The following is a 14,003-nucleotide window of genomic DNA, read 5'->3' on the forward strand; positions in this document are numbered from 1 at the left end:
TCTCCCTCGGATATGGAGGGACAACTGTATGTCCATCATTCCTTAGCTCATTTCCTGACTCCCAGCTGGCACTCTACTGTCAAGACTCAACAATGCTCTTCACTTTTTTGTTCCTTACACTTTGTTTGATCACACATGGAAGCATTTACATTCACTCATGCATACATTCATTCATTTAGCGTTTGGTTTCTATCCCCACCTCATTCCCAAAAGGATTTCAGGTAGCCTACAATGAAAACATGGAACATAAATTAATGGTCAAAAAGAAATAAAGAGGGGCCAAGGAAAGTAAGACTAAAAGCTAAAGAATAGGAAAAGGCACAAAGGACACAATGGGCAGACCATTAAAAGTTACAGAGATGCTCCATTTTGGTATTCACTATGGCTCTGAGCTTCCTGGAGGCCAAAGTGCAAACATCAACAAAAGTACAAGGAGGTTTTTTTTATACCATCTGAGAAAATTTCAAAAAGAATTTTGTGGCCTGTGAAAGTATATGTTCTAGAGGTTACTTAAAGAAACAATTCTAGACTTCACAAATGCCTTTTATGTTATAACTAAATAAAACAATTAGCCTCCAAACCCCAGGGGGGAAGTTCAGCTCAGGTATTTCAAATTTACATAAAATTACTGATAACTGAGAATGTGTGTTTTAGCTACCAACTCCTTACCATTTCATCAGCCAAAATACCATTGACTCCATTTTCATACAAAGAGATCAACCAGTTCAGTCCTCGAATCTGATAATCTCTCAGTGGTCCTCCTTTCACATCTGAAAAAAAAAAATCAAGGCTCTCATAATTTCATTAATACAACCAAGTAAAATTTTCTAAAACTAAACTGAAAACAAAAAACACCAACATGATGAAGTACTTACATGAAGGTGACACTTCAAATCTAACACACACGTTAGATGTTTTCCGACTCTCCGAGAGCAGCTCTTCATCTTCTTCTTGTTCTGTGCGCCTGTGACGGTAGCTGAAATGAAAAAAGAAATACCTTCATATCCAACCCAAATGCTAAGGTGTCAATTAAGTCAGTATACACTGTTAATATCTTTTATGAAAAAAGAAGGGTTATCTAGAGTCTTGCTTAGAAGTTGGTAGAACCAGCCTACATTTTTACTTATTGACTTCTACTGAGATAAGAAATATTGTTGCCTCCAAAACATACTTAAACTGACAATAACCATATTTTTTTAATATAAAATCACACTGAATAAGTGAAGAAGGAAGGGAAGTATGAAGGGAGGTAGAAGTGGGGCAGGAGGAAGGGAGGGAAGGAGAGAGGGAAGAAAGTAGAGAGACAGATGCCAACATACTCTCCAACAGAAATTAAGCTCTGCTTGTCATCTTTCTTTATTCGAGGGCGTCCCAATTTCATGTTCAGAGGAGATGTTGGAGATTTCTGTGCTGAAGGTTGAATGAAATGTGCAAAAAGTTCTGTCTGCTTCAGTAAAAATTCAAATCTCTTTGCTCGATCTGCTTTCTAATTTACAAGACAAAAGAAAAAGTAATGATTTCCTTTTGTGTTCATTCAAAATTTAACAAATACTTATATTGCACTTAATTTGTACTATGTTCTAAGCACTTTAAACATACTAACCCATTTAATTCTCTTAATAAACCTATGAGGTAGGTACTAGTATTATCCCCATTTTACTGATGATAAAACTGAGGCACAGAGAGGGTAAGTAACTTGCCCAAGTTCCCACAGCTAGTAAGTAGCAGAATTTGAAAATGGTATTTTCAGATGGTTTGAGTAGAAGCCAAGTGATCCGACAGACTTAAGAAATGCCTCAATAAGAAGTACTCTGCTTAAAGAATTGGGGTCAAAAGGCAAATCCTGAATGGTTTGGAAAGCCAACCAAGAATTTTCAAGCTTCACCTAGAAACAATTTAAATCTTAGAATACAGTGTCATCTTGTCTCAAAATACTTTCAATGTCATGGTACAATACATTTCTCTCTTCAAGTATAGTGATCTGGAAAATTGTGTTTTATGCTAAGAGTATATAAAGTTTCTCCCGAAAGTGAGGATTTGGAGAAAAAATATACACGCACACATATATAAGTGAAATAGTTGATATATGTTAACAATTAAAAATCGACCAAATGTAAAATAGAGAGCTAGTGGGAAGCAGTCACATAGCACAGGGAGATCAGCTCGGTGCTTTCTGACCACCTAGAGGGGTGGGATAGGGAGGGTGGGAGGGAGACGCCAAGAGGGAGGAGATATGGGGATGTATGTATATGTATAGCTGATTCACTTTGTTAGAAAGCAGAAACTAACACACCATTGTAAAGCAATTACACTCCAATAAAGATATTAAAAAAAGAAAGAAAGAAAGAAAAATCGATATATAGTTTCCCAATAAATCTTAAAAGGTCATATAGCTTATACCAATAAATGCAATAAAACATTTTTTCCACTAAAAAAAATCTTAAAAGATCAAGATAAAGAAAAAAACGAAGGTGATTTTTTAATTCCCAGTCACTTTCTGACCACAGCGTAGAGAACATTTGATTACCAATGAAGGATGCATAATTAATAACATCAGAATCTTACAAGAATTCATTAACATAAATGTAAGAATTAGACAAATACATTCAGACCAGTAGCTGGAAGGAGGCCAAAACCTTTCCATTTTACGTTATCCTCACTGGAATGTTGTTTTTAGAGTTGTTAAAACATTAACTGTCTACGTTAGATGTGGCCTTAAACATTAAGGCATGGAGTTCTGTAAAATCACCATGAACAGCCAAAAAATGTACTTCATCTCTACTAATTTTTATAATATTACTTCAAAAACAACCCTTTGACAAAAAAAAAAATCAGTTCTAACTGCCTATTAATTTCTCTTTTCAGTTAACCAAGTTCACTGGTTTTGAATGATCCCAGGGCATAAAAGTCTAGTTTAAATTAAAGCTAAAATATGGGTTTTAGTGACTAAAAATTAAATAATTAAATGTAGAGCAAAGCCGTAGGTGGGTGTAATTACGGTTATACTGCTTAAGCATGTAATATTTTCATACATTGGGCAAATAGCCTTCCCTCAGGAAAATGTATTACCATATTACATGTTTCATAATGTGTAGCATTCATTCACATATCCAGAGCAAGGTGAGAGGGAGAAGAAAATACCAGGCTGGTTCTGTGACCTGCTTTCTCTCAGCCATATTGATATTGCCACTTACATTTTCACTTCGTGGATAAAATATTTCTAGCATAAAACACCCTATTATGGGGTAAAGAGTGTGAAACAAAAGTGAAGAGATGTGCCTTCCAGCCCCAGCTATTCCGTATCATTTCTCTGATACTCTACTTCCTCATCCGAAAATGAGGAGATTCATTTATCCAACAAAAATCTATTATGGCGGATGATATATGAAATTACTTTTCAATTCTAAAACCTATGATTCTGTATTCATTATATAAACACATATATTTTTTAATCTTTCACATGTCCTCTATACAAATCAACTACTGTATTCACTATCCTAGCCAAGAACATATTTACCATTTTCTCTTCATATTCTGGATCCATTTCCTTTTCAGATTTAGAAGCTTTAGCAGCAAGTTTGAGTTGAAATGGAGAAAGGTTTTTCTAGAATTTCAAAGAAAATAAATCATCAAATTGCAAAGCAAGGTCAACATTCTCATTTGAAGAAAGTAAAAAGTAATTAAATACTAAATAAATAAATCAACATGGGCCATGCCTGGACCAATGATGAGAGCATGCCATGAACAGGGCTTATGATTAATCCAGTTCTGTGCACCTGAGGTCCAATTAAAAAAAAATCCGAAGAATTGTGAAAGCCAGAGAAATAACATTAATTAAAATAAAAACCAAAAGGTGGGAAAATGAGCCTTTTCACCTACTGTCTAATTTAAAGTGTAAGAAAGTGTATAACCACCAAGTAGGAGATTTAAAATCTAGACTATTATCAACCACAAACCAAAGAATTCAAGGAAAGTAAATATTAATTCTCAGAAACACTTCTTTATGTAACAAGCCAAACTTTCAGAAGAAAAGACTGTGGTTTCTGTTCCTGAAAAGATATGATTTTTTAATATTGTTTTATATTCTAATTAGAACATTTAAACTGTTTTATGTACTGCAGTGCAATCATTTATATTTAAAATAATGAAATAGTACAGTTTCAAACTTTTGGTTTATGTTAATTTTCTCCTACTGGAAAGAAAACCTTTCAAAACTATTTATAAACACGAATATTTTGTAGAAGCATTTTCTCAGGGCTATTAACTATTAACCTTTGATATTTTAAAAAATTGTAATTTAGTGAAAAGTAATATAAATCAGCTACCTTAAAATACTGAAATTATCTAGGGGGTTATCTCATACATCCTATCCTTTATAAAGACAAAGCTAGTACTTGTAAATATAAATAGATATGTAGAATACACCTCCTTCCCTGTAAGAAATCAAGAAATAAAATAATAAAAACACAAATCTACCCATTAGTACCAAAGTGGAGAGTATTGCAGTTTTAACACAGACTGCAAAGTCAAAACACAAATCTGTTTGTGAAAACTAAAGAAATTGTGTCCATTTGAGCATGGCTTTTGACAGCCTGTTCCTGAAAACTTAGGTCATAAATCAACAGAAGAATGTGAACTTAAACATAAGAAAAACATGGCTCCAGTAGTTAATAAATGTTTTCTAACATTTACTAAAATTTCTATTTTGAGGAAATCCAGACTAAGATTATGGAATCTGACCCTGGTCAGGGTTCTCCTTTGGAGCACTGATCAGATATTGGTCAGTTATTCTTAGCCCAAATAACAGCCATCTTGATTTACAGCATCTCATATGTATGTATGTGGGATGTTTTGAACGTAATTCTGGATGGATGAGAATAGAAGCTACTAAAATGCCCTCAATACCACACTTCCAAACTGTCGCATATACTAGAAACCCTATTTTATTTTCAAAGCAACAAGGAAAACTGGATAACAAAATCCACACCTTTATCATTCCCTGAAAAGCTAAATGAAATCTAGTTTTCAAGTTTCAAAATTACTTTCCCTCATATACACAAGTACATATCTAATAATGTGGGATACAAATTTCACTTATAGAAAATTAAAGCTTTAACATTAGAAGAACATTTTACTTTTTTGCTTACCTTGTGGTAGAATACCATAAAATTTTAATTATATGCTAATTAAAATTCCTAACCTTGAGCATTGCCATTAAAAGCTGTAGGTAATTACTTAATTGGCACTATCTTCCACAACAAATTTTAAAATACCTACCTTCTAAACCTTTCCATTTGTGTCTGTATATGTTTTCACAAATAAACCCTCTCATACAAGAAAAGATAAAAGGTGACTAAGATATTCTAATGAATTCCTTATGGATTTTACCATCTGGTAGTCTAGATGCCATGAGAATGCAGCACAAGGTCACCAAGATGCCCTGTCTTAAAGACCATGACCTTTTTCTTGACATTTTCATTACCAAAAATACCAACTCTAATTTTCACAGCGTTAGGTTATCCAACTGTCACTTAAACCAAGGAAGTTCAAGAAGTCCAGAAGGTAAGCAAAAATACCCTTCTGTAGCTAAATGTCACAAGATAATCCACTCTCATCTACTTTATGCATCACGAAAATGCTCTCATTCACAGCCTACTTTCTTTTATTTGATACGCAGTTCCAGCAAGTTTGATAATCTGGCTTCCCATTCTACAGAGAATAAAAGCAGCAGCAAATGACTTGGGAACGACCACTAGAAGAAGGCACACTGGCAACAGCAAGAAAGGATGGCAGAAGCCCAGGACTAAAACTTAATTTCCATTGCAGTAACAGCCCTTCTGCTTGGTGTCCAGGTTATCTCCCTCTCTCCGCTGGATCCCTTGTATTTTTGTATTTTACAATTGTTTTAAATGAAAGGTTTTGTTACATCCATGTCCTTTATCATAAACCCATTCTTTCTGATGAAAGTAGATGAAGTGTCTAAAAAGTGATAGTTAGCCTGACAATTGATGGAGGAGACTGAAAAATTATGAAAAAGTCAACACAATACCGAAGTGTCTGGGAGGTGGTTATTTAATTGAGGGGAAACAACCTCCTAGGTCTCAAATGCCTTTGTATCACTGTCAGAGTACAATAACTGGCGGACATGAGAAAAAGGTATTTAATCTGCACTTTTAGGACACCATTTAAGGCATCAAGGCAGTGTGTAAATATTTAGATTGGGGGGAGGTACCGATTTACTTTATTTGAAGCAATGGTACAAATGAAAGCACTTAAGTAGATGTTTTGGTACTATTCAGATTTTTAAGGAAAAATTTAAAAAGATGTAGTGACTAAATTAGTAAACTTCAGATATCCAGAAAGTTCCTTCCAGGCAGCACCTCATTTCCCTACGCTGAGCGGACAAATGAGATACTATTAGTGCAATTTCTGATCAGGCCACAGAGTTGTAGGAATATATATGCATCAACTCTCAGTGATTATACAGGTTTTTTATTGATTCCCAGTCTCTTCACAATTCAAAGAATTTATACACCCTGGAAATTCGACAACCTTTACTGCCATACAAAAGACGGCGGAGCACTTACATTTACCCAATCTAGGGAATAAAAGGCACCTAGACGCACTCCTGAATTTCCCAACATTGATTTATATTGATGCTTGGTATTTGGCCCAGCTTTAATCATCGATATTGTCTTACCGATCCAAGTGCCACATAGATCCTAATATGCGTATGTTTTCTATGGTTTTCACTTAGCACTACAATTGTCTTTCTGTTTAGTCAACCTTGTAACAGTAAAATATGTCACTGAAGCAACTGCTGAATTTAAAATTACTCTAATTCGCGGCGAAAGGTGTTAATTTCCCTCAATAGCTTTTCATTTGGTCGTATAGTATCATATAATGATCCAGACAAAGCCACTGGAGATCTCTAAAGCATAATTTTAATTACCTACCGTTTTTTTTTAATTGCGATATGTCTACTCATAAACGGAAAAAAATCCAGCCATAAACGATCCGTTCCACAATTTTATTATACATCAAAAATCCTTATGCCCCATCCTATTTTTTTATCTCAATTTTTTCAACGAGTTTCATAGTTTTATTTGCACGTCTCGGCCCATATGAAATATGCCTTATGGAGATAATACATATTTTTTCTGGATCTGGCTTTAATAGGTGTCAGAGCCGTCCCCTTATGTACATTAGCAGCAGTTCATCCTGGCGACGCTGAGTTAAAAAAAAATTTTTTTTTAAAAACCTGCGTGTGTCCAGGAGCCAGCAGCGCCCACTAGGAAAGGGAGGCGGAAGCCTGGAAGGCTTGGGGCCGGATTGGGGGACCATTTGGGTGGCCCTGGAGTGAAACACTATACCGTCGGGGGCGGGGCAGGAGAGGGTGAGGGTGCACACGTTGGAAATTTTCCTAAGCCAGCGTCCACCGTGCCTCAGTTTGGGGTTTGGACTGGGAGGTGGCGGGGGTACAACGCTGAGAGCTCATTTTCTCGGGGTGACACCCCCGCCTAACTCAGCAGGCGGGGACCAAACGAACAAGGGATGATTTTTTTTTTTTTCCCTGCCACCCAAGGGGCCGACATTGCCAATCAAAGAAATAAAAGTCTCTCCTATCGTCCTCCGCCTTCCAACCACCGGCACCTGGAAATTCAAATTTCAAAAAATAAGCCCCCAGCAAAACCCCTTTTGCGCCAGTGTGGGATTGAAGGGCCCAGATTTCCCAGGCAGAGGCCGACGGGAAGGGGGGGGAGAGGGAGCGAGCGAGAGGAGAGGGAGAGGCGGAGGCTTTTTCCTGCACGGCCCCATCCCCCACCCCGTTACCCCAGTTCCGGGAACGCGAGGCGGGCCGGGGGCTGTGGAGGGGCTCCCCAGCCCCCAAGTCCCGGGATAACGGGCACCCGCCGCCCCGCGCCGCGCCCGCGCCCCGCCCCCGGCCTCCAGGAGGCGTAAAGGGAAGGGGGAGGGGAGCGAATGCTAGACTGTTCCGCCGCCCCCACCCCGCGCGCCCGCCGCCCCCAGCCCAGCCGAGCTCCGCGGTACCTGTCGGCGCCCAAAGGTCAGGGTCTGGGCCCCTCGGAGGGGCCCGGCGCAGGATTTGTCCACCGCACACACACCCCCTTCCTATTTACCTCCTTCTTCTTCTCGCCCTTCTCCTTGGCCACGGTGGCTTCGGTGGCCGCGGCGGCCGCTCCCTCCTCCTTAGAGGTGGACGGCCCCGGCTGCTCGTCCTCTATGACCACAATCGTGGCGGTCGCATCAGAGGCTGCCACGGTGGCTGCCACTGCGGCGGTGTCCGGCTCCATGGCGTTGGAGCGGGAACGAGGAGGGGGACGAGCAAGGGGACGAGGGCTCCTGGGCGGCGGCAGTGGCTGCACTGGAAAGAGCTAGATGGAGCAAGGGTGGGGAATCACTGGCTTCCAACCCCTTCACTCGGGCCCCCCTTCTTTAAATAACCCTCAACCCTGCCCCACTTCCGTCCACCCACCCTACGTCATGGCCTCCCCCCGTCACCCTCCCCCCTTCCTCCACCCCCCCCCCCCTCAACGATCGCGAGACTCCCCCTCCCCACCCGGAGCCCGGGCCGGCACCGCACGACCAACTGTTGCCTGAGCGTGGGGCGCGGACAGGGGTGCAGGCGGGAACCCACAGCTCGCGGCCCCCTAAAAATCTCCTTCCCCACACGCCCCCAGCAGTCAGCCTCAGCTCCCCTCGCAGATGTGTGCAGAAAGAATCCTCTTCCCCTTAAATCTGCTCTTTGTACCTCGGGGCGCTCTCCCCTTCTTGCACAAAGAACTTTTCCTCTGCTTATAACTGTACTGTAGAAGGTCTGTCTCACCATTTGTGAAGCCCAGAACCCCTCTGGGGACTTCCCTTTCCCAGGTTCCCAAAGGGGGACTGGTGGTGCTCTTCCCACCTTCGTGAATTCTGCAGAAGGACAAGCACTCCTTCAATCTCTAGATTGCAGCTGCAAACATTCACTTACAAGGCAAAGCGTGACCCGGGTTTTATGTATATTCGCTCTGTTTTCAAGTCTGATACCTCTCAGATGGCCAACGTGCAGGAGCCCTTCTTTTGCCTTTACCACTGAATTTTAAAAGTCTTGGGGGGCAAGGTCAAGGTCCCCACAGAACCTCGGGCAACTCATGGTAGGTGCCTAATACTAATAATTGGGTTGAGTTATTGTGATTTTTTTGTGTGTTTTATTCGTATCCCCGTTGTTATTTAGTAGTAATTCAACACCAATAATATGCATGATCACGGATATAAAAGCACTTTGTAAAGGGTATGCAAATGTCAGTTATTAAATATTATTGTTTCTATTTCTCCCCACCAGTTATTTTGATCAATAACGGGAAGATTTACATCTTAGTCTTAAAACTTCAGTCAATAGGGACAAAAGATAGCAAAACATATAAAACACAGTATACCAAACAACAATCACAAAACCTACGATTTCCAAAATGAAGCAAGTATTTTCCAAAGTGGAAAGAAATCATGATTAATTTCCCTTAACACACCTTCCTAAATTCTCAATCTGAAATCAAGTGTGATTTCTGCAAAGAGCAGGAAGGCACACAATTGCCCCCCAAATATATCCCTTTTTCCTGGGGATAATACCCTAAATTCCCTTTTGTTTTAAAGCTGTGACTCCTTAATGTGCAAAAACCTTGTGAGATTTTAGCTGTTTTTGATCATTTACACCTTAGTGTGAATGAGTGTGAGATCCTGTCCAGGGACTGGTTTTGAACAGAGAAAAAGAGGCAAAGAGCAAGACAGGAGATTGAAGGAGTGTGCCACTGAGAGGAAAGGAGAGGCTGGTGGTTCTAGCTTTGCTCTGATTTTACTTTCATTATATTTTTCGCATTTACTTTAGATTTTGCCCCCAGTGCCCACGTTTCTCACCCTAAAGTACACATGTGTACTATCCAACAGGTATACGGAGTCTCAGTATTAAAAATAGTTCATATTTCTGAAGTGTCAACTTTAGTCCAAAAGTGGAATGGAATTAAGTCACTTAACAGGTCATTTGAAACACGATTTTTTTAAAATTAAAATGTGTAGATGTATTAAGGAATGAACTGCAGAGTTTGAAGTATCTCCAAATAAAAGCTTGAGACTTCCAGTTGGATATCCTACCCCTTCCCCACTAACTGTTCAGTCTCCTCAGTCATTCAGAGTTGTCTGGTGGGAAAGTTCAAGAAGCGCTGAAAGAGAAGGATGCTGCAATGCACGCATCCACCTGACTTGAGAAGGACCCTTCCAGATGAGGGCAGTGGAAGAGTTCTTTATTACCAAACTGCAGCTATGGGAGGATAGAAGTCCCCTTTCATTGCCTGGGGCTTCAAAGGAGAAAGACTCAAGAAATATTCGTTGTGTATTGATGTGTTCCTGCCTGCAAGGGTACTTTATCCTATTGTATTTCTCATTGCCAATGTATGGTATTTCAGTTACATCATGGGCTAAATGCACTTTTGTGAGGAAATCTGGGAAACTCACATCCTTTCATAACACCTTTTCTGTGGGAACATGTGTTCCAAGTTCCAAAAAAAGAATTTAGAAATTAATTTGGGGGATACATTGGCAATTTTTCTTGTATGTATATAACGTATCTTCCTTTTCAAGATGATGCGGCTGAAAGTGCTACCAAGTATAAGTTTGGCTGGAAAGGTCAATGCTTGGTCCATAGACCTTGCCACTGGATTCATGTAAATATTGCCCTTTGGCTTGTGGCAACAACTGCTATTTACAGAGCATGTGCTATCCTTATTTGCAAATCTGCCTAAAATTCATGATCTGTAGACTTTGTTCTGCAAGAGTCACCTCATTTCTGATCCTACTCAACACCTTGCCCTGTCTGCTACTACTTTCCCGAATTATGTCTCTTCATTTGAAATGGTCTTGAATTGCTCTGCAACGTTGAGGTTGGAGAACAAAGCAAATTTTTTTTTATAGAGAACCATGGGGTCATATTTGGGAACCTCAAAACAAATCCTAGTCTATAGGACAGGACAATACGTCCATTTGGCAGATTGTGAATATTGTAGAAGTTATCCAATAGTCATTTCACATAGCCAAACTTGTTTAGTAGATACCAGAATGCATGTCCAGTGGTGGTATTAAATACTTTTATAAAGTTCATAAAGGCAAGGTCAAGGGCGTTCATAAAGGCAAGGTCAAGGGCGTTCCTTCTCTATCCACTATCTGAAATTTATCACTGAAACCACAGTACGACAAAAAACCACATTGTGATGCCACTGATCAGTGTTCTTCAGAAGCTGGTACAAAGGATTCTGGTGACAGTATCTTGCTTACCACTCTAGTGACCATTCTTGTCAAAGGCATTTATGATAGTGGCATTTTTTTAAACAAATTTTGTGATGCATGCACACTTTGGTTTTAGAATTTTTTTAACAAATTTATTTTATTTATTTATTTTTGGCTGCATTGGGTCTTCATTGCTGCACACGGGCTTTCTCTAGTTGTGGCGAGCGGGGGCTACTCTTTGTTGTGGTGCCCGTACTTCTCATTGCGGTGGCTTCTCTTGTTGCAGAGCACCGGCTCTAGGCGCATGGGCTTCAGTAGTTGTGGCTCACGGGCTTAGTTGCTCCATGACATGTGGGATCTTCCTGGACCAGGGCTCGAATCCATGTCCCCTGCATTGGCAGGCGGATTCTTAACCACTGCACCACCAGGGAAGTCCCGATAGTGACATTTTTGAAAATGTGCTGTTTCCTCGATCCTCTGTATGTTAAGGAAAAGGTGATGGGATGGTAATAGCTAGTATATGTCTACCATTTCTTGAGTACCCACTATTGTATCAGGCACTGTGCTAGGTTCTTTACATATGATATTGCTAATCCTCCTGGTAATTTTATGAAATGAATATTATTATCCCTGTTTTACAGATCAGAAAACGGAGGCTTAGAGAGGCTAAACAACTCATCTAAGGTCCCACAGCTGGTGAATGACAGAAGCCAGATTCAAATCCCAGACTGTCTGGCTCCAAACCTCACCTTTATTAAGTACTCTGTTCTTCACAAGGCTTCCTCCTTGACAGTAGAAATTATGTTGAGAAAATGACTGAAAAATATTTCTGCCGATTGTCTCCATGGTGTTCGCTCTGGGTTTATTAGAAGAAACTGTCACTCTTAAGGCTCTGGTTTTATATACAGCCAGATAATTTCTTTAGCTCCACGTAAAAGTTGTTGTAAAGTGGAAGCTGGAGAATAACTTGGGATTCTTGCATGTACCCAAAGTAAATTCTTGGAACGGGAATGGACTCAGGACAGTTAGAGGTCAGGGAGGGGGGAAAACCTAACAACTTAGATGTCCAAGAAGAAGTGTTTGGCAGAATATTGTATAGTACATTCATAAATGGAATACTAAGCGGTCATTATGAACAATTATGTAATATATATTTGATGACATGGAAATATGCTTCTAATATATTGCTCAGTGAAAAAAAAGGCAAGCAAGAAAACAGAGTGATCCCACTTTTGCAAAAAGAAAGAAATTATTTACATAAGTAGATTTCCACAAAGGAAAAGTCTGGAAGGTTCCACTCTAAATGTTAACAGTAGTTACAGCAAGGTGGTGGGATTATGTGTGACTTTTTTCTTATTTTTGCTTTTCTAATCCTAATTTTCCTCCATGAAGGTATTCATGCTTATATAATAAATAACATATATATATATATAACCGAATCACTTTGCTGTACACCTGAAACTAACACAATATTGTAAATCAATTATACTTCAATTAAAAATACAGATAAAAATAACATTTTCACAAGTGAATCAAAAAATATTGCTCAAAACTGGACAGGTTGAAATAATCCCTAACAGAAGGAGTAGGAGCTAGTAGACAGGGTAAGTCAAAAAAAGGAACTATTTCATACTGAAGAGACAATGCAGTTATTTCATGTGTAATGTAACAGAAGAAATATAAATTACTGTGCTGTTTACATTAATGTTACCTGGTTAAGGAACTGTTTTTTGGTGGGTTTTTTTGACATAATCATTTTAAGTTGCGTGTAAAAGAATTTTTTTTACTTCTAAAAGTTATCACACAAAACCTAGCTCAGGAAAAAGTTATAGCCGGATTTTTAAAATACTTCCCACCCTGAAATTCTACACACACCATGCAAGCCCTAAAACATGAAACACATGCTAAGTAATCTGAATTGGATTTGCTAAAACCAAATGGTGAATATTATTAGAGGCAGAATAGCCAATTATTACCAGCTTGGGCTCTAGAGTTGGAAAGACTTGGAGTTCGAATTCTACCAAATTATTTAACCTCTCTAAGCCTCAGATTTGCAGCTGTAAAATGGATATAATTCCTAACTCAAAGTGGCTTTATGAGGACTTAATGTAAAAGTATACGTAAAACATTTAGTATGGTCTTGGCATGTAATATGCATTCAATGGATGGTAGTTAACAAAAAGAAAAGCAGGGTGATGCTTTGAGCTTCAGACTGAGCCAAGGAAAAAGCCAGGATATGAGAAAGTCCAGAACTAAAGTCCTAAACTAAATTGGGGATAAGGCAGAATTCTTGTTTGCCAAGTGATTTTCTCTGTTCGTTATCATTTATTAGGGTCAGCAATTTGGTGCAATTACACTTCCTCGAAGGTAAGTTATGAAAAAGGCAGTAAGTGAGGGAGAAGAGGGTCAGGACACCTCCCTGCTTAGAATATGACCTCCTTGAGGACAGGGACCATATCTGATTCATCTTTGCTTAAAGGCTACATGAAATGAGGTGGAGGGAAGGGGGTCCAGGCGCTGGCTCCCCAGTGGCATTGTGTCTTCCACCCTCCACATACACCCTTCAGGTGTTATGCTGCCCTCTGTGGTTTCTCCCACTTTTCCTCTTTTAATTTTGCCCTAGGTGTCCATTTTGGACAGATTTCATATTCATAATAATATATTTATAGAACACTTTTCAAGGCTCTTTTACAGCTTACCCACTCTGTGTTAAACAGTACATCAAG

The 14,003-nt window shown here is 39.5% G+C and overlaps 1 protein-coding gene across 6 annotated transcripts in view; it reads right to left on the bottom strand.

The window, feature by feature from the left end:
* Positions 1 to 8,494, bottom strand: part of SMARCA1 (SNF2 related chromatin remodeling ATPase 1) — a 147,951-nt gene extending 139,457 nt beyond the window's left edge. For 4 of the 6 annotated variants that reach the window (XM_082377086.1, XM_082377085.1, XM_082377083.1 and 1 more), the window contains exons 1-5: positions 8,142 to 8,494; positions 3,518 to 3,604; positions 1,320 to 1,486; positions 876 to 976; positions 670 to 770 (exon numbers count right to left, since the gene is read on the bottom strand). In XM_082377086.1, coding sequence (XP_082233212.1) covers positions 670 to 770; positions 876 to 976; positions 1,320 to 1,486; positions 3,518 to 3,604; positions 8,142 to 8,315 — 630 coding nt within the window. In that variant the 5' untranslated portion in view covers positions 8,316 to 8,494. The remainder of the gene's footprint in view (positions 1 to 669; positions 771 to 875; positions 977 to 1,319; positions 1,487 to 3,517; positions 3,605 to 8,141) is intronic. The other 2 variants (XM_082377082.1, XM_082377081.1) reach the window with 1 other exon arrangement.
* Between the last annotated feature and the right edge of the window lie 5,509 nt (positions 8,495 to 14,003).

Source organism: Balaenoptera borealis (assembly GCF_965194805.1).
Source record: "Balaenoptera borealis genome assembly, chromosome: X".
Classification (NCBI taxonomy): domain Eukaryota; kingdom Metazoa; phylum Chordata; class Mammalia; order Artiodactyla; family Balaenopteridae; genus Balaenoptera; species Balaenoptera borealis.